The following is a 21,808-nucleotide window of genomic DNA, read 5'->3' on the forward strand; positions in this document are numbered from 1 at the left end:
TGCCGTTGCACCTCCCCCATTGTTGAAGCCCTTCCCCCTCTGCTGATTATGACTGTCAAGGGATGTAAAGGGTTGGTGCCCCCCTCAATCCCCCTTCATTTTTCTGTTTTTCCCCTTTGAGAGCCAGACATTGAAGACTAGAATATTCAAGCAACTGCATATATGGGGGAAATTAGAAAGCTACTACACATGCCCAGGGGAAGGCAGAGGCTCAGAAAAGACCTGAGAAGACCTTAAGTGTACACCTCAGGCTGATCCTCAGCAGAGACAGCCTACAACAATAAAAACAAAAACAGAAAGCAAAACGAAAAAACAGCAAACCCTGCGGAATGAGAAAATTCCCCATTCCCCATGTGATTTCCACGATTATCGATTATTAGATTCAAATGTCCAGTTTCCAACAAAAAACACAAAGCATACAAAGAAACAGGAAAGTATGGTTCATTCAAAATAAGAGAAAAAAAAAACAACAATGGAAATTATCCCTGAAAAAGACCTGATAGTGGATCTACTAGACAAAGGCTTTAAAACAATTGTCTTAAAGATGCTCAAAGAACTAAAGAAAGGCATGGATAAAGTCAAGAAAATGATGTATGAACAAAATGTAAATAGTAATAAAAAGGTAGAAAACCTAAAAAAGAAACCAGAAAGAAATTCTGGGATTGAAAAGTACAGTAACTGAAATAAAAGATTCACTAGAGGGATCAAAGGCATATTTAAGCGGGCAGAAGAAAGAATTAGTGAACTTGAGTATAGGCCAATGGAAATTATCAAATCTGAGGGACAGAAATAAAAAGGATTGAAAAGAAGTGAACAGAGGGTAAGGGACCTGTGGGACACCACCAAGCAGACCAATACATGCATTGTAGAAGTCCCAGAAGGAGAAGACAGATAAATGGGTAAAGAGACTATTTAAAAAACTAATGGCTGAAAACTTCCCAAATTTGATGAAACACGTGAATATAAATATCTGAGAAGCTCGATAAATGCCAAGTAGGATGAATTCAAAGAAATCCATGCCAAGGCACACTATAATCAAATTGTCAAAAGCCAAAGACATAGAATTTTGAAAGCAGCAAGAGAGAAGTGATTCATCACATATAAGAGATGTTCAATAAGATTTATAAGCAGATTTCTCATTATAAACTTTGAAGGCCAGAAGGCAGTGGGCTGATACATTCAAAATGCTAAGAGAAAAAACTGTCAATCAAGAACCCTTTATTCAACAAAGCTGTCCTTCAAAGTGAAAGGAAAGTAAGACTTTCTAAGATAAAAGTTGAGAGGGTTTGTTACTTACCACTAGACCTGCCCTGCAAGAAATGTTCAAGGGAGTCTGGCAGGTTAAAATGAAAGAACAATAGACAGTAACTTGAAGCCAAATGAGGAAGTAAAGATCTCAGAAAAGGTAAATACACAAGCAATTATAAAATCTAGTATTATTGTAAAAACAATGTGTTACTCCACTTTTTGTTTTCTACATGACTTAAGAGATGAACAGGGCTTCCCTGGTGGCGCAGTGGTTAAGAATCCGCCTGCCACTGCAGGGGACATGGGTTCGAACACTGGTCCAGGAAGATACCACATGCTGCAGAGCAACAAAGTCCGTGCACCACAACTACTGAACCTGCGCTCTAGAGCCTGTGAGCCACAACTACTGAGCCCATGTGCCTAGAGTCTGTCCTCCACAACAAGAGAAGCCATCGCAATGAGAAGCCCACGCACTGCAACAAAGAGTAGCCCCTGCTTGCCGCAACTAGAGAATGCCCGCGCACAGCAACAAAGAGAGATGATACGTTAAAAAAAATTAGTCTAACAGCTGGTATTATTGTAACTTTTGTTTCCAACTCCACCTTTTGATTTTGAAGCAATTTAGGAGACTAATGCTTAAAAACACATTAGTTTCCTACTTGGACACAAAGTATAAAGATGTAATTTTGCAACACCTATGTCTGAAAGGGATGGGAATGGAGCTATTAAAGGAGCAGAGTTGGGGCTTCCCTGGTGGTGCAGTGGTTGAGAGTCTGCCTGCTGATGCATGGGACACGGGTTCGTGCCCCGGTCTGGGAAGATCCCACATGCTGCGGAGTGGCTAGGCCCGTGAGCCATGGCCGCTGAGCCTGCGTGTCCGGAGCCTGTGCTCCGCAACGGGAGAGGCCACAACAGTGAGAGGCCCGCGTACTGGAAAAAAAAAAAAAAAAAAAAAAAAAAGGAGCAGAGTTTTTGTATTCATTGAAGTTAAACTGTTATAAAGTTAAACTAGAGGATTATAATTTTAGCATGTAATCCCCATGGTAACCACAAAGAAAACAGCTAAAGAATATACACAAAAAATGAGAAAGGAATTTAAACATTTCACTATAAAAAATAAACAATACAAAAGAAGATAGTAATGCAGGAAATGGGGATAAAAAAGCTATACAGCATATAAAGAACAAATAACAAAGTGACAGAATAAATCTCTCCTTATCAGTAATTACTTTAAATGTAAATGGATTAAATACTCCAATCAAAAATAGAAATTCACAAATTGGATTAAAAAAGTGATCCAACAATATGATGTCTATAAGAGATTCACTTTTGATCCAAAGACAGAAATGGGTTGAAAGTGAAAGGAGGGTAAAGGATATTTCATGTAAATAGTAACCAAAAGAGAGCAGAGGTGCCTATGCTAATATCAAATAAAACAGACTTTAAATCAAAAAAGTTTACAAGAGACAAAGAAAGAAATTCATTATATATTAATAAAACATTCGGGCTTCCCCGGTGGCGCAGTGGTTGAGAGTCCGCCTGCCGATGCAGGAGACACGGGTTCGTGCCCTGGTCCGGAAAGATCCCACATGCCGTGGAGCGGCTAAGCCCGTGAGCCATGGCCGCTAGGCCTGCGCGTCTGGAGCCTGTGCTCTGCAGTGGGAGAGGCCACAACAGTGAGAGGCCTGCATACCGCAAAAAAATAAATAAATAAATAAAAAATAAAACATTCAATAAAGCAAAAATATATAACAAGTATAAACATTTATGTAACTAACGACAGACCAACAAAAAATATGAAGCAAAAATTGGCACAAGATAAACAGTTCTATAATAATCATTGGAGATTTTAATACTCCAATTTCACTAATGGATAGAATAACAAGACAGAAGATAAGTAAGGAAACAGAGGACTTGAACAAAATGATAAACCAACTAGATATAAGAGACAAATACAGAACATTCTACCCAACAACAGAATGCATATTTTTCTCAAGTGCCTGTAGGACATTTTCCAGAATAGACCATACGTTAAGCGACATATTAAGTCTCAGTAAAATTTAAAAGATAGATATCATACAAAGTATCTTCTCTGACCACAATGAGATGAAGTTAGAAATCAATAACAGAAGGAAAATTGAAAAATTCGCCTATTTGTGGAAATTAAACAGCACACACTTAAACAACCAATGGATCAAAGAAGAAATTACAAGGGAAAAATTTTAAGACCTAGAGATAGATGAATATAAAAATACAACACACCAAAACTTATGGGACACACACAGTGAAAGCAGTGCTAAGGGGAAATTTATAACTATAAATGCTTATATTAAAAAACAACAAAGGTCTCAAATCAACACCCTAACTTTACAACTTAAGGAACTAGTTAAAGAAGAACAAATTAAACCCAAAGCTAGCAGAGGAAAGAAGTTGTAAAGATTAGAGCAGATATAAATGAAATACAGAATAGAAAATCAAAGAAACCAAAAGTTGGTTCTTCAAAAAGTTCAACAAAATTGACAAACCTTTAGCCAGATAGAGGAAGGAAAAAAGGAGAAGACTTGAATTACTAAAATCATAAAAAAAAAATTAACACCAATCCTTCTCAAACTTTTCCAAAAACCTGAAGAGAGAGAAACACTGCCTAACTTATTCTATGAGGCCAGAATTACTCTGATACCAAAGCCAGACAATGACACTAAAAGAAAAGAAAACTACACACCAATATCCCTTATGAACATTGATCTAAAAATCCTCAACAAAATATTTGTAAACAGAATTCAGTAACATATTCAAAGGAGAATACAACATGACCAAATAAGATTAATTCCTGAAATGCAAGGATGGGTCAACATATAAAAATTAATCAATAGGGCTCCCCTGGTGGCGCAGTGGTTGAGAATCCGCCTGCCGATGCAGGGGTCACGGGTTCGTGCCCTGGTCCGGGAAGATCCCACATGCCGCGGAGCAACTAAGCCCGTGAGCCATGGCCGCTAGGCCTGCGCGTCCGGAGCCTGTGCTCCGCAACGGGAGAGGCCACAGCAGTGAGAGGCCCGCATACCGCAAAAAAAAAAAAAAAAAATTAATCAATATAATATAAGAGAATGAAGAAAAAAACCACATGATCATATGAATTGATGCAGAAAAAGTATTTTACAAAATTCAATACTTTCATGATAAAACACTCAACACACCAGGAACAGAAGGAAACTATCTCAACATAATAAAAGCCATATACAAAAAAACCCACAGCAAACATCATACTCAATGGTGAAAGACTAAAAGCTTTTCCTCTAAGGTCAGGAACAAGGCAAGGATGCCCAATTTCACCACTTCTATTCAACATAGTACTAGAAGACCTAGCCAGAGCATTTAAGCAAGACAAAAAAAGGCATCCAAATTGGAAAGGACGAAGTAAAATTAACTCTGTTCATGGAAAATATGACTCTATATGTAGAAAACTCACAAGATTCCAAACACAAATAACCTTTTAGAACTAATAAAAGAGTTCAGCAAAGTAGCAAGATACAAAGTCAACACACAAAAAAATCAGTTTCATTTCTACACACTAACAATGAACTCAGAAAAGGAAATTAAGAGTACAGTTTCATTTAAAATAGCATCAAAAAAATAGCATCAAAAATAATAAAATACTTAGGAATTAACTTAACCAAGGAAGTGAAAGACCTGTACAATAAAAACAACAAAAGATTTCTGAAGGAAACTTGAGAAAACATCAATAAATGAAAACTCATCCCATATCAAGGATTGAAAGACTTAATATTGTTAAGAAATCAATATTACCCAAAGCAACTGACACATTTAATGCAATTCCTATCAAAATCCCAATGATATTTTTTTCAGAAATAGGAAAACTCATCATAAAATTCATATGGAATCTCAAGGGACCCTCAATAGCCAAAACAAATCCTGAAAAAGAAGAACACAGCTGGAGGACTCACACTTCTTGATTTCAAAACTTACTACAAAGTTACAGTAATCTAAAGATACTGGCATAAAGTCAGACAAATAGACCAATGGAATAGAACAGTGTCCAGAAATAAAACACAGCATATATGGTAAAATGATTTTCGACAAGGGTGCCAAGACAATTCAATGGGGGAAAACATAGTCTTTTCAACAAATGGTGCTGGGAAATTTGTTATCCATATGCAAAAGAATGAAGTTAGACCCTTAGATAATGCCATATACAAAAGTCAACTCAAAATGCAGCCACAACTTAAATATAAGACGTAAAACTCTTAGAAGAAGACACAGGGCAAAAGGGTCGCAACACTGAATTTGGCAATGATTTCTTGGATGTGATACTAAAAGGCATAGGCAACAAATGAAAAAGTAGACAAATTGGACTTCATGAAAAGTTTAAAAATTTTGTGCATAAAAAGACAGCACAGTGAAAAGAAGTCTCACACAATGGGATAAAACATTTGCAAATCATATATCTAATAAGGGATAAATATCCAGAATACAAAGAGAACTCCTAAAACTCAACAATAACAACAGAAAACAACACAATTCAAAAATGGACAAAGGACCTGTATAGACATTTTCCAAAGAAGATATACGAATGACCAATAAGCACCTGAAAAAGTGCTTGACATTACTATTCATTAAAGAAATGCAAGTCAAAATGACAGAGATACCACTTCATACCCATTAGGATGGCTAATACATATCTCTCTCTCTCCTTATCAACATATATATATATATATAAATAAAGGTGTTGTTGAGGATGTGGAATATTGGAACCCTTGTGCCCTACTATTGGTAGGAATGTAAGATGGTAAAGCCATTGTGTAAAACAATATGATGGCTTCTCAAAAAATTAAAAATAAGATTTCCATATGATCCAGCAATTCCATTGCTGGGTATGTACTCAAATAAATTGAAAGCAGAGTCTTGAAGACATCTTTATACACTGATGTTCATGGAAGCATTCTTCACCTTAGCGAAAACATGGAAGCAACTCAAGTTTCTATCAACAGATGAACGCATAAGCAAAACGTATATAATATGATGGAATATTATTCAGCCTTAAAAAGGAAGGAAACATATCCTACCATATGGATGAAACTTGAGGATACCATGCTAAGTGAAATAAGCACAAAAAGAAAAATATTGTATGATTCCACTTATATGAGGTACATATAAATCATAATCATAAGATTACATGGTCAGAATTGTAGTAAAAATCATAAAGACAGAAAGTAGAATGGTGGTTTCCAGGGGTTAGAGGGAGTGGAGAATGGGGAGTTATTGTTTAGTAAGAATAGAATTTCAGTTTTGCAAAATGAAAGAGTTCTGGAGATGGAGGACGGTGATGGTTGCACAACGATATGAATCTACTTAACGACACTGAACTGTACACTTCAAGGTGGTTAAGATGGTAAATTCTATGTTATGCGTATTTTACCACAATAAAAAAAATTGAGAAAAAATGCACATAAAGTCACTGGCAGAACTTGGGATACAGGGACTGATTAATGACCCTCCCTCCCTCCCTGTATCTTCAGGGGAGCAGAAGTGATCTCTTCCTGTCATTGTCATACCCCACAGATGCTGGTACAGCCCTCAGTCTTTACCGCTGGGTGTCTGCTGCCCTCTGAAGCCAAGAGAAGAACGCTCACTCTGCAGCAGGATAAAGGTTTTCCAGAGTAAAGATTTCAGGCAAGTTAGAGAAGTGAACCATCATTTGTCTTTTACGTAATACACATTAAATCTAAAAGGAAGTTTCTTCCTAGTACCTGGATGAGATCTGGGGAATGAAAGACAGAAGTTTCAATGGGGGTTTGTGCAGAAAAGGAATGTTGATCCGTGCGGTTCAGAGGGCCATGTATTGGGAGCTTTTGGACGGCACGGCTATGAGAGGTTTTTTAGTTAGAGAAGTAACACAGGGTCCTTGGTCCCTGAAGGACAGCAAGGGAGATATGGAAGGACGAAAATCAAACTGCAGCTATTTCTCTTCTTGCTGGTCTCTAAGCAGAGTCAGGACATCACTGCCCCAAATGCCCTGTGATGAGCTTGTTCATAAGTACAGGGCCTGAGCTACCTGCTCTTTCTTTGATATCCAAAGATTCTCAAGTTCTGAAGCATAAACTGGGGTCTAGTTATAGATTATAGCATCCCCAAGGTTTATGCAATTATGTTTGCCTCCAATTAAGTTAAAGGTATTTAGCTGTTGATCCATTTATTGCCACAGACTCTCTTTGCTTCCCAAAGTCTGCCCATAGGGCCCATATTTCATCAGATTCCTCTAGAAGCTGTTAGGTAAGTGTTGTTTGCTCCTAGGAAACCGGTACCTTCAAAAGTGACGTTCCTGAAAGCATGAGCAAATTTAGGGGTGGTAACTTCTTCTCCATTTTCAAGAAATATCTTCAACATGTGTCCAAAGAGCAAGACTCCATCAAAGTAGGCAGCAGCGAAATCATTATTTTCCTGAATGAGAAAGGAAAATCTTAAAATGAGTTCCAAAAAAAAAAAAGATTCTGGTCTTGAACCTGGAGAAAAACATTCTTGGGGTCAGCAGCGTAACTGGGAAGGTAAAGGAATATTAGGGGAATTGTAGGGATGGTATTAAAGGAAGTTTTGGAAAAACTTCTTGGACCAGGGCTCTTTATCATACCCACGTGACAATTCTGTCTTCTCTTGGGATCAATAAACTGCAAACCCTGCCTTTAGGGAAATATCTAAAAGCAGCTACGGGCTTCCCTGGTGGCTCAGTGGTTGAGAGCCTGCCTGCCGATGCAGGGGACGCGGGTTCGTGCCCCGGTCCGGGAAGATCCCACGTGCCGCAGAGTGGCTGGGCCCGTGAGCCGTGGCCGCTGAGGCTGATCGTCCGGAGCCTGTGCTCCGCAACGGGAGAGGCCATAAAAGCGAGAGGCCCGCGTGCCACAAAAAAAAATAAAATAAAAAAAATAAAAGCAGCTGTGCTTCCTCCTTCCCATGATGAGAAAATATTTTACTTAGACCAGGAAGGACAACATACAGCATTTTCGATTCCTGTAAGGTTTTATATAGAAACAATGCTTTCATTTAAGAGGAAAAGAGAACAGCAACAAAAACAACTCCACTGCCTTTGAGTATCCTGATGGGGTGGGAAGAGTTCTGATTGGATGATACCATTGAATTTGCTTTGGAGATAGTCCTGATTGGGCGTTAGTTCAAGCCACAGAGGTCTGCCCTGGGGAACAAAAGAAGGGGGTCAGAACTCCTCTGCCTTTGCAACAGTTGTGTGGCTGTCTTCACAGAGATGGGCTACGGATGAAAAGTTCTGTGCCCCCCTGAGACCATGTGACTTCTGTCGGCTCAGACACCTTGGAACTCCCACCTGTGAAGAATCAGACTTTTGCCAGAGCCTAGAAGCTGTGCAAATGATATGTGAATACTACACTCAGAAGTCTATATGCTAGAAAATATAAAAAGGGAAAACTAAAACACTTCTCATTGGTTTCAGTGTCTTTTGCTGAAATCATCCTTTCATGACATGAAAAGAATCAGTTAAGACCCAGCCCCCAAAGGGGTTGCAGCCCCTAATTTTGGCAGGGTTGCAAAACACAGGGCTTAGAACTGCTGGTCTAGGCAAAACTGTGGTTCTCCCAAAGGTCTCCAACTTTCCTCACTGCTCTTTGGGCCTTGTCATCCCAAAGTTGTTCAGGGTCCTCAGGACAGACTGCCCCTCCACTTCCCTCTCCAAACCTGCTCTCAACTGTGTCTGAGGGCAGAAAACATCCGATGAATTTAGTCGCGTTAAGGTGCAGTGACTGATAAAACCCAAAGTGGTATTAGAGGCAGGGGTCTTGCATCTAATTGAGACATTAATGATTTTTTAAAATATATTTTTAAAATTTCTTTATCTTCTTTATTTTTTTCCACTGCGTCTGGTCTTCTTTGCGGCGCGTGGGCTTCTCTCTAGTTGTGGCGTTCGGGTTTTCTCTCTCTAGTTGTGGCGTGCGGGCTCCAGAGCGCATGGGCTCTGTCTGCAGTTTCTGCGGCACGTGGGCACACGGACTCTCTAGTTGAGGCATGTGAGCTCAGTAGTTGTGGCACGCGGGCTTAGTTGCCCCGCGGCATGTGGGATCTTAGTTCCCTGACCAGGGATCAAACCCGCGTCCCCAGCATTGGAAGGCGGATTCTTTACCACTGGACCACCAGGGAAGTCCTGAGACATTAACGATTTAATGTCCAATTGGAGGTTCTTTTTCTGGGACAAATGCTAAACCAGATGGGATGCTGGGATAAGAGGAATAAACCAGGCCTCGCCCGGACAAATTTGAACAATGGCCAACCTAATTTTAAAAAAAAAGGACAATGTCTTAACTTAGGAATATGTACCTCTAGAGGTAGAGCTGTGATACCAGGGCCAGCAGAAAGTTGCTTTAGGATGTAGGGGACTTCATTTATCTCTCATTGTTTAATTTCTACCTCCCCTACGTTAGCAGGGCTTCTTTTGATCTTCCCACACTGTCATTTCTGTTCTAATGTTACAGCAGTGTGCACTGTGGTGTTGATGTAGAGCCTAGCACAGTGACCTATAGTAACAGTTTTAGTGGCAGGAATCCTGCTATTGCCCTCAGTTAACATTTGTTGAGTGAAAAAAGACGAATCGCTCATTTTAGAATTTGGGTCCCAAATGGAAGAATGATATTTTACCCTTGCCACAAAGATAATAATATATATGTATATGAAGCTTACCAGTGATAAATTCTTGGCGAAAGAGCTATTTGAGACAGAATTTCCAGGAGGCAGTGTCAGAACAAGAACATTTTTCATATAGTCAGGGGCTGTAACATTGTCCATGAAGTAGTGTTCACTGGAATAAAAAGTACAAGTTTCTCATGAAAATTAGATTCCTCCAAAAATAGAAACGGAGCTTCTACAATTCATACAGCAGCCTTGAAATAGTTTAAAACATCTTTTTCCTGCAAAACGTTCTACTTTTCCCAGATAAGTTTCTTCTACACCTGCTGCCTTGAACAGCAGGAATTAGGCAGCTGTGGTTAACAAACACAAATGGAAAGGAAGATCAGAATACAGATACTTGTTTGAGGAAGATTTTGGGGGGGCTCTGGGCACATAAGCTTGTTTTCAAGGCTTAATGACTTCTATACCTGGAAACTTTCTTTTCCTCAAGTGCTCATAACACTTGAGAGATTTAGGGATAGGATAGAGAGACATTTTATGAATTAAATTTACTTTCCAGATGGTGAAACATAAGCATGAAAAGACTAAGCATTTTCTCTAACACTGTAAGCTTCTTAACATTAGATTATTGGTCCTTGTATCCTCGACTCCTAGACAGTATTTGGTACATTGTGGACCCTCAATACCATCTGGGATGGCACTGCCAATCATATGGGTCCCAAGCTTCCTAATCATTTTAATGTTTTAATATGCAAATAATCTAACAAGCTTGAACCGCTGTAACGAGGATGACCATCATTTTTTTTTTTTTTTTTTTTGCGGTATGCGGGCCTCTCACTGTTGTGGCCTCTCCCGTTGCGGAGCACAGGCTCCGGACGCGCAGGCCCAGCGGCCACGGCTCACGGGCTCAGCTGCTCCGCGGCATGTGGGATCCTCCCGGACCAGGGCACGAACCCGTGTCACCCGCATCGGCAGGCGGATTCTCAACCACTGCGCCACCAGGGAAGCCCGACCATCATTTAATAGGCAAACAGTAGGTGAACACATCTACATACAGAGGACCATGTTGAATAGTTTGTGCATGTTGTCACGTCTAATCCTAAAAACACCCTTATAAAGTAGACATTTTTATTCTCACTTTACAAATGAGAATCTCAAGATACACTAAGTAATTCCCAAGGGTCAAATGAACCAGAAGTGTCCGAGTTAGAATCTGAACCCAAGTTATGTCTAGTTTCAAATGAATCTATCTCATGATCATTTCGAAACAGACCCAGAGGTCCTTAGGGAATAGTGACAAAAGAATGCCAACGCTTTGGCAGTTGATTGAGGATTTGCTTAAAATAAAATCACACCAGCCTCCTTCAGAGGGCAAAGCAGCTATTGAAAGCAGCTATCAGTGTGCTTGTAGGAATAAAATGTTGATCATTTTGCCCTCTTTTTCGTATTCTGCAGCTAAAAGGCGCGGTTGACTAAATTATCTTCGTGACCAAGATAGGCCTGCAGTTCCTATGCTTCATTTTTCTCAATACTGGGGCAAGTGCATTTAGTGTGGGTGAAATGACTAAGCAAAGATAATATAGTGCAGCAATAGCTTCCGGTCTGACTACGGACAGGGAATGATTAATGATCCAATCAGATAAGTGAAGTCATATGATCTAGCTGATGGGGCAAGGGACACAGGTGTACCAGCAACACATTTTTTAAGCCTAATCTGACTCAGATATTACCTCTGCACAGTTTGATTGTTGGGTCTACAGCCATGTTAGAAAATGAGTAGTAAAAAGAGGGAATGTGATAAAAGGTAGTTTCTGTTCTCCAGAATTTTCTCCCCTTAGTTCCAGATAAGTGCAGAGGAAAAGATCACCACCCAGTGACTATACCACAGAGGGCAAAGAATAACTGTGTAAATCAAATTCACTCAATGGGAACTTTTCTCCTACCGAAGGTGGCTGAAGGAAAAATAATCTAGGACCAAAGGTCATTAGCAATTGAAGGCATAGATAGGGCCCACGTTCTCAGCAATATGATTGGGATATTAGTTGATTTATTACTGCCTGGAAAAAAAAACACCTTAAAAGCAGGCTGAAGACCAGGATCTTTGTTGAATGAGCGTGCGGGTTTAATGGGGATTTCATAAAACTTTTGTATTTAGACATGATAGTGACGTCAAAGGTATACATCTCTGCTAAAGCTATAATTAATTAAATAAGAACGAGGGTGTGATAAAGAAGAAATGAAACACTGGTTAAAGTATTATCTTCATACAGAATCCCATTTTAGGCTGTGCAAAACGTGAGAAAAGAGAAAATCTTGCAGAAATCCTTAGAGTATTTCCTTTCTGAAAGGAGGAGAGTTCTTCCAAATATTATACCTACTTGAATAAATCCACTAGAATAATGACAGTGTCTTCAGCCACTGCTCGGTCACCCTTGAGGACGTTGATGGTGTTTGGTGTACCACACATAACAATCACTGCAGGAGAGACAGCAAGACACGGAGAAAAATATACAATAGTCTACTCCCAAGCAGGAAGGGAACCAGGGGCCTGAATTTGAACCCAGTAAGTCCATGCTACATTCGTGGGGTTTTTTTTGCGGTACGCGGGCCTCTCACCATTGTGGCCTCTCCCGTTGCGGAGCACAGGCTCCGGACGCGCAGGCTCAGCGGTCACGGCTCACGGGCCCAGCCGCTCTGCGGCACGTGGGATCTTCCCGGACCGGGGCACGAACCCACGCCCCCTGCATCGGCAGGCGGACTCCCAACCACTGCGCCGCCAGGGAAGCCCTACATTCGTGTTTTAAGATTAACACCAGTTCCTCCAATTTACTCCCTGCTCCTTTTATTTTTCATTTACAGTCACAGAAGCAGAGGAGAACTGCATGGGATCTTAAAAAGAATCATCTAGTCTTTCCCCTTAACTTTATTGATTTAAGGAGACTGTAGCTAAAATGTCAATGAGATAAAAAACTGGTGGATGAATAATTCTGATAGTCAAGTATTTGAGTCTGGCTTAGTGCTTATTCCATTACACGAGGCTGGAGTAGTTATAGAAGCTATTTTCAGTGGTAAGTGAAGGGCACTGCCACTTGTCAAGTAGTTGGAAAAGATATAAATTAATGTGAGAATTTATGAAGTCTTTCTAAGCACCTTTCCTTGGGTTTTGGTTGCAGCTTCTTAGCTCAGAACTCAGTGATTTCAGTGATGGAGTTCCAGTCTGATTCTCTAAGCTCTCCTATCCACTGCAGCCAGATTTCCCAAATGCATGGCTTGATGAGTAAGATGAATAAGCTGCGAGACACTTCATTAGATCTGTTCACACACTGTGTTGTCCAGTTGAACTGTAAACACTTTAGGGACATGAATCATCTTATATTTCTTGTTCCCCATATCTTGGTTAACGTTTTGCATATGGTAGGCTCTTAATATGGCAAATGCTTAATTATAACAGCAAATGATATTTCAAGCAATACCAGGAAATCCTGACAAGCAAGAACATTTCCTCATAGAAAATTCCACAGATGATTCCTTTGCTCCTGATATATTCTTATTTGCAAAAAGAATTCTGTGGAAAGTGAAATAAATCACCAAATAACTTAGTATCCCATTGGCCTTTCACACTTGGCCTATAACTGAGAGATCACTAGGCAGGTAAAATACCGACACAGTAAAGCAAAGTGAGACAATCCTTGCCTACCTGGTAATTTTGCTTAAGGCTACATATCAATAAATACGTCCTCTTGGTCACCAGGGGACCAGGGTTCAGAATATTTGAGAATTTGTCACAAATCCAACAATATATTAGATTGTGGTGAACTTAAAAAGCAGTTTATTAATGGTGGATCGTGATATCATTTTTGGCTTATAAAAGCTGGATTTTAGCATCATCATTACTTTCATAATAATGTTAATATATTTGCTCAACATTACTTTGCTAATGTCTCTCGGAGGATAAGGTTTTAATCAGCAAAAGGAACAGTATAACGGAGGTACATGAAGCTACAGATCTCTGCAAATATACAAAATATACACTAACGGACGATAGCTCTGTGGTGGTAGATTTGTCAAAATGACTCATAGGGAGGTGGCAGTTGTGGGGATGTAGCTAGCCAAAAATTATCTTCATGTCTTCTTACCATTGCTTTTCCTGTTCTGGTCCGTTAAGATATGCTGAAACTCGTTATCTCCTCTCAGCATCTCCTTGAAGGTAAGTTTCTGAGAAAAATAGGAAACTCCAGCCTCCAGAGCATTGAGGTACCTAGAAGAGAAAAAAAGAGAAACGCTAAGAAATCAGCTTAGTTTCTTCATGGCTTTCCATGTTGTTTGCTCACTGTTTACAGATCTGTCCAGGGACTTGTTCACCTAAAATTCATTTCTACCACTAACACAACAGACAATACACAGCGTGATACCAATGGTTAGGACTATGGACATCTAATTTAGGGAATCTTCGTGTATATATACAGATAGCAGACATTTGGCAAATCCCTTACAATGGCTTCTTGTTATTTGCTGAAGGAAGACTATTCTGCTTGTCCCATTATCACAGATAAACGGAAACTTTTGAATCTATAGTACAAAAATTCAGAGTTGATAGGAATAATTTCTCCTACTGTGTGGAACAGACTTTTGTGTGCTCTAAGTTCATCCGAAAATTTCTAGGATGCTGCCTTAGGGTTGATTCTTGTTGTTCCCTGGATGTGTTTTCCCAGTGGTACCCTATTTTAGTCCTCTGAATGCTTTGGTGGAGAGCTACTGCAGACTCCTTCAAGAGATTCCTTCTGCCACCTTTGCTGGAGTTGTGTGAGCCTTGTGATTTTATTTTAGCAATGGTACCCAATATCCTGTTCTCCCCACCACCCTTATTCCTCTGAAAAGCTGTGAGAGAAATGATTTCTAACTCGTGTTAGAATGCAGAATGCATATTCTCTGCTATCATATGTTGCACGGTAATATGACAGCATTTACTTCTGGTTTCCCTTCTCCTTATCTGTAAAATGGAGATCATAATGCTTGTTCTCTTTTCTTTAGAAGGTTTACTTTCATCAAAATATATTTATTGGGACTTCCCTGGTGGTCCAGTGGTAAAGAATCTGCCTTACAATGCAGGGCACGTGGGTTCGATCTCTGGTCAGGGAACGAAGATCCCACACGCTGGGGCAACTGAGCCCACGTGCCACAACTATTGAGCTTGCACGCCTCAACTAGAGCCCGCGTGCCACAACTAAGATCTGACGCAGCCAATAAATAAATAAATAAATAAATAAATAAATAAAACATCTAAAATATATATATAAATATTTATTGCTAGGTCACTTATGCCATTTGGGAAGAATTAGAAAAAAATTTAGTCAGTGTATTTACGATTATTACATAGACACTTTATGTCAATCACATTGAGACAACAAAATAAATCAGATCACTGTTAACTAAAAAACTCTATGAGAAAATCCAACTTTTTGAAAATGTTTAAAAAACATTTATTCAGAGTTCTCAAGACATAACACACTCCATATGATTCTTTTTTATTAATATGAAACAGCTGCACACCCTATAGAATAAACGTTCATTATTCAATTGAATCTGTAGAGCTCATATCCTAAGACTGTCAGCCTCAATATCAGACTCTCCTTCTTACACCACTACGTTCTAGTAGTTAATAACAATTTGGGTAGAGGTCAGGAAGAAAAACTGTGGCCACCTTGAATAACTCCATGCACTCCTTTTAGGAAATAAATATTAAGTAACTTTTAAAACATGTTCTTGAGAAGACATTTTTCATTTGCTGTACAGTAAGACTAACACAACATTGTAAATCAACTATACTTACTCCAATAAAAATTCCTTTAAAAAGAGAGACATAGATGTAGAGAACGGACATGTGGATGCAGTGGGGGAAGAGGAGGGTGGGACGAATTGGGAGATTAGGTTTGACATAAATACACTACCATGTGTAAAACAGAGAGCTAGTGGGCACCTGCTGTGTAGAACAGGGAGCTCAGCTCGGTGCCCTGTGATGACCTAGGTGGGGGTGGGGGAGGTCCAAAAGGGAAGGGATATAGATATGCATATAGCTGATTCACTTCGTTGTACAGCAGAAACTAACACAACATTGTAAAACAATTTTACTCCAATTAAAAAAAAATGGCTTCAAACGAAAAAAAAGAAAAAGAAAGTGCTAGTACAATGTTTGGCAAAAAGTAAGGACTCAAAGAAAGTTGCTGTTTAAAAAAAAAAGACATTATTACCTGTTGCTACTGATTTAGATCATGGAATCAGTGAAGTGTTGTACACTTCCAAGTGAAATTTCAATTTGACCTAAAGTTAATGGGTATCTACTTCAGAGAGCTATGTTTAATATACCTAGTTCAAACAGGAGTAACAAACAGCCTTATCTAAATATACCTACAGCTTAAGAATGAAATCAGTTAAATGTAAGCTATATACCACTTGTGTGTAGGAAAGTGGGCTGGTTTCCATTCCCAATGCTACTATTCATGGAAAGCATGTCTGATAATAACTAGTGGCCTGCTGAGAGTTTATGGCTTCTCTCTCTGCTAAGTGCCAGAAGGATATTAATGGTCCTGCTTACCAGAAACAGTCCTCAGACTCGGTGCCATTCTTGAAAACATAGGCAGTGTTCCAGGAAGAAGTTTTGAATGGAAAGTAATTGACCTTCCAAAAGTCAACCAAGAAGTACATCAACTTCCTAGCTGGAGACATCAGCCTGGTTAAAGTTTCTTTGTAGTCACACGACAATCCAAAACTTCCAGCTGAAATCATGGGATAGTTCAAATCTGTGTCGAGGCTATGCCAAGAGGTGAGAAAGAAACCAATATCAGGATTAACCTAAGTAGTACAAATAAGATCCCTCTTTAAGCTGTTTCAGCGTGTGGGTATAAATAACAAAAGTGAAACAGGGTCATTCAAGCAGGTGTTCGATGTACGTAGGTCTGTCCCTCATAGGTGAATCTAAAACAATATTTACTGAACGTATGCTATGTTCTATGCATACTCTGGGTGTTTTCTTGTATATGTGGCTTGGTTACTTCGATTTATTCTAAAATGAGCTGTCATTTGGGTTGTCCTAACATCCAGGCTAGGACATACGGACTTCGGGGAGTAGGGCAGAGAAAAAATAGAAAATGGGCCACCATAGCTACTACAAATGTTGTAAAGCCCAGAAGACGCCCTCTGCAGCTTCCCTCCATGCATTGCCTTATTCCCAGCTCTTCTACGGACGGCCTTTGAGACAGACGTCACCTGAGGACCTTACTATTCTCCTTCCGCTGCTTGGCACACGGGTCTGCTTGTGGCCCCTTAAACATAGCAAGCTGTATTTTCTACCAGGATCTTTACAGATGCCAGAAAGCCTGTTCCCCTGTCTTTGCCTGGCTGATACTTACTCATCCATCAGGTCCTTAATTAAACATCTCTTTATCCATCAGGAGAGCTTTCCTTGATAACTAAGACCAGGCGTCATGGGTGAGAACCTGTTTAACATCTGTCTCCTCCACCAGACTGCAAGCGCCACGAAGGTGGAACCACACCCAGCTTGTTCACTGCAGCATGTCCGGTCTGCCTGCTTTATGTGTAGATGCTTAAGACGTATTTGCTAAAGGGAGGAAAATGACCTCCCCTTCCATCTTCGCTGCCCCACTGAAAGGTTTCACTTGGGTGTCCTGCTTGCATTTCAAACTCCTCATGGCCACAGTTAAATTTGTCTCTTATTTTTGTTTCTCAAAACTGTTCCTTATCCTGATTTTCCCATTTCTTTTAGCGTTTTGATACCTCAAAGCCTTTTCAACTACTTTTCGTCCCACACTCGGATATCCAATCAGTTATCAAATGCTATTGATTCTACTTTTAAACATCTTTAAGGCGATCCTCCTATTCCAAGTCGACTGCTTTCTCACTAGTTCAGGATCTCCTCCTCCCCTGCTGATTTTCCTGTCCTCAGTCTCTCCTGGTGGGCTCCAGCCTTTCCTCTACACTGTCGCCAATTATTCTCCCCAAAGTTGAGCTGCTTCTGATGGCACTTCCCTGCAGTTTTAGTGGTTTCTGATGCAAATCTAATTAAAAACCCTTCCCTCACTTAGAACTCATGACCACCCAAATATGGCCCTATCTAATTTTCCTAGTTTTATCTCAACTACTCCCCTATACATCTCTTTCACTCCAGTTAATACAGACTTTCACAAATTTTCTACACTTCCCCGATGCTTTGCTTTTACATATACTTCTCCCTCTGCTGGCTGGGATGCTTATCACCTCATGTCTACCCATGACAATTTAACCCGTTCTTCAACACTCAACTCATATCCCATCTCCTTCATGAAGTCTTTCTCCTCTCGAAGCTTAATTCTCCCAACCAGAGGGCCCATTTCCTCTGTGCATCCACAGCACCTTGCTTGTACTTCTCTAAGGGAACCTGTCCCACTCTGCCTTGTATTGGTCACCAGTGTCCTTGTCACCTTCTCTACTTTACTTAATTGTCTCCCCTCTGATACAACAAAAATGCGTCTTTGCACGTGGAAGTTCCTCATAAGTGGTGAATCAATGTTCTACTCCTTTCCTTCTGGGCACACTCTCCAGCGATATCAGAAAATGGTCAGGTGAGATGACAGTTGGGCTTGAGCACAAGAGTAAGATTCTGTATTCGTCTGCACTTTGGTACGGAAGATGAGGTCAAATGTGCTTCTCTGGGGGGGTGGGGTGTCTATGGTCTGCGTGGGTGTGAACGTCTGAGTCTGTTTATACAGTTGGGTGGGAGGTGTGAGAAGCAGACTTTGCAACAGAAATTTCAGAAGTCTAACGTCTACCCTTCAAAACCTATTGCAAGGGTTCCTTCAGCATAGTTTTCTCTGTGTAGAAAAAGGGTGACCCTTGATTCACGGGGAGATGGAACAGGTGAAAGAAAGGCATGTGAGAGGGATTACGATTGGGGCAGAGGTGATCTGGCAGAACAAAGTGTTTTGCAGTGAAGAGAATTACACTGGGTGAAATGATCGAAAGGGATTAGGGCGATTTTCCCAAAGCCAGGAAGTATTTTCACTCTAAATACAGTGGAAGCTTTTTCTTTTTTTTCTAAGCTGATAAGGGCACTGTGCAAAGTACTTTAGTATGTTATATATATAATCCTCAAATAGTGCTTTGAAATAAGAACCCTGCTACCTTCCCTATTCTTACAGCCCTAAGGAGGGAATGGAGCCCTGTTAGTGCCCTAGGGTCCTGCACTCTCCTTTGCATTTGGGTGCATTCTGCCCATACTTCTGGGAAGATTTCCTTTATTCAACTCTCCAAATATCTAAGTTCACTATCTTCCCTGTTTCCTGCCTGGAGTCTAACTTTTCACCTCTACCTTTTTGCTTTTCAAGCTCAGATGTTAGCAACTGAACCGGAATATCTACTGTCATCCACCCCACACTGAGCAAAGGCAGAGCTACCCGGATGAGGGAATGACAGTTATAGAGAGACTGTAAAATACGAGGGCCCTGGCACCTTCAGTTGTATTGCCTTGGCTAGACTGCTGCTTGATAAATCATTTAAATCTTGATATGATGACCTGACTTCAGTTCACAGGGCCATGAAAACAGCAACAAACCAAACTACTTACTAAATCTGGAAGGTGGAATAGGTGCACGTGGGCCCCAGGAGGACACATCCCATCTGTTTTTCCCTCTGTAAGAGAAAAAAATAGCAACCAGTTCCTATAACTAAAACTATGAATCAATGCACAGGAAAGAACCAGCGAGGGGAAGACTCCCAGAAGGGTAGAAAGCGGGCCTCTTGAGGTGTTAGAATGTAGAGCAGAAAGGAGCCACGTGCATGTCTTGGGCTGGGCGAGGGCCAGCCGAGGGATAAAGGGGTCCGAGGGGGGAGAGGCTGCGGATGGAGGGAAGGGCGTCCCACCGAAGGGGAGCTGACTGAACGTGAACCTGGCCTCTATCAAGAGGGGGATGTCCGGTGGTGGGAGAGCGACTGGCACACTGTCACATTAGCAGTGATCTGTAGGCCAAGGGCTGAAGAGGCTACATTTGGAGGTGCTGTGGAGGGACAGGGCAAGTTTCGGGTTCAGGGAGAGCTACAGAGCGGGGCTGGAGAGAACAAAATGCAGTGTGGCTGGGTGGGAGACTATAGCTATTAATTCCACTCCTTCTCAAGGGGAAACTGATTAGGAGCAGTCCGTCGTTGGCGTTGGAGAATGAGGTGGGACCTCCCACCTCTGGAGAGGGACAGGGAGGAGGCACAGCTGCTTATTAAACCCGGCTCGCTCGCTCCTCGCCCTCCCATGATCAAGAATGACCGCTTCCTGGGCTTCCCTGGTGGCGCAGTGGTTGAGAGTCCGCCTGCCGACGCAGGGGACGCGGGTTCGTGCCCCGGTCCGGGAAGATCCCACATGCCGCGGAGCGGCTGGGCCCGTGAGCCATGGCCGCTGAGCCTGCGCGTCCGGAGCCTGTGCTCCACAGCGGGAGAGGCCACAACAGTGAGAGGCCCGCGTACCGCAAAAAAAAAAAAAAGAATGACCACTTCCTGACAATCTGGTCGATGTGATGTTACTGATCAGAACTTCAGAGCCATGGATCTGTACCCACTGCTCAGCTTCCTGGACGGCCTTCCCTTAGGTCTCTGTAGCAAAGGGACATCTCACACCCTACCTGCCTCTAGAGAGCTTGGACTACTCTTCAGTTCCAGAAAGCTCTGGTTGGGGATGGAGTTGGCAGGAGGAACTAGGCAAGAATCTCTCTCTTCCCATTTCTACGGATTGACATTACAGTTACTAGTTTAAAGTTAGGTTTCAGATTCAGCCCTTAAGCAATAAACCTGCGACCATGTATTATGGTGATGACTTGTAACAGGTGTCTGGTGTAAGGCTTCAGAGTATACTTTTTCATGGGGCACCTCAGATTTTTCTTGAGGGACACGAAGGCAAACCAGTTAATACCAACATTTAAATTTTTTAAAAGTTCTAAAAACAGCTGAAAACAAAATAATTCCCCTCCATACAACTGAACGTGTACAGACAGAACATAGCTAAGGTTCTCCCCGCTTTCCTGGATTCCTGGAGGGCGCCTGTCACTTGGGAAATAGACGGGGATACAGTCGGAGCACGCGGTCCCCAAATCACTCAGCTGCATAGCTGGAGACGATGTGAGAGATCCTGGTGGGCCAGTGTCCAAGCTCACACTGTGGCCCTCCTGCCCCAGGAGGGTGTGAGCTGACTCTGCAAAGGCAGGTACTCACTGAAATCATCCTGAGTAGTTCGAGGCCTTCACAGGTGCTACTCCGGCAGTCACTGGACTTATAAATCATACCTTCCGAAGAGAAAAAGGTGGCATTCACGGTCACATTTAGGCCTATTATCCAGAAGTGAGGGGAAAGAGAAGACTAGTGTTATTTCTCAGGAAGTTTATACCAGCCATGAGACTTTTTTTTCCTACCTTTCTAGAAAAAGGAGATCTAGAGAGTTAAATGAACTTGCTTAGGGTTACCAGCTGGCAGGTAGTGGAGCTGGGTTTTGAACATAGGGCAGTCTGATTCTAGAACCAATACGCTATAGAACAGTGGTTCTCAAAGTGTGTGCCATAGACCCCTGAGGCACCTTGAGACTCTTTCAGGAGGTCCATGAGGTCAAAACTATTCTATTATTTTAAGACATTCACAAGCATATAGTGAAGTTTTCCAGAGGCTACATAATATGTAGTATGGCAACATTTTAATTGCAGAAGCAGATATGAGAATCCAACCATTTCCTATTAAGCCTGATATTAAAGATTTGCTAAAATGTGAATTTGTGCCACTTTTCCCACCTACTTCTAGTTTTTGGTTTGAGAAATATATAGTCTTTAATATGAAATTTTATTTATGTTAACAAATTCTTACAACTGTTACGTTAACT

General features: G+C 41.2%; 1 protein-coding gene across 3 annotated transcripts in view; it reads right to left on the reverse strand.

Annotated features, from left to right (window-relative positions):
- Positions 1-21,808, reverse strand: part of GUCY2C (guanylate cyclase 2C) — a 106,211-nt gene that overhangs the window by 49,536 nt on the left and 34,867 nt on the right. For all 3 annotated transcript variants that reach the window (XM_067010603.1, XM_067010604.1, XM_067010606.1), the window contains exons 3-9: positions 21,154-21,266; positions 19,526-19,590; positions 16,502-16,717; positions 14,046-14,167; positions 12,288-12,384; positions 9,961-10,078; positions 7,569-7,704 (exon numbers count right to left, since the gene is read on the reverse strand). In XM_067010603.1, coding sequence (XP_066866704.1) covers positions 7,569-7,704; positions 9,961-10,078; positions 12,288-12,384; positions 14,046-14,167; positions 16,502-16,717; positions 19,526-19,590; positions 21,154-21,266 — 867 coding nt within the window. The remainder of the gene's footprint in view (positions 1-7,568; positions 7,705-9,960; positions 10,079-12,287; positions 12,385-14,045; positions 14,168-16,501; positions 16,718-19,525; positions 19,591-21,153; positions 21,267-21,808) is intronic.

Source organism: Kogia breviceps, chromosome 12 (genome assembly GCF_026419965.1).
Source record: "Kogia breviceps isolate mKogBre1 chromosome 12, mKogBre1 haplotype 1, whole genome shotgun sequence".
Classification (NCBI taxonomy): domain Eukaryota; kingdom Metazoa; phylum Chordata; class Mammalia; order Artiodactyla; family Physeteridae; genus Kogia; species Kogia breviceps.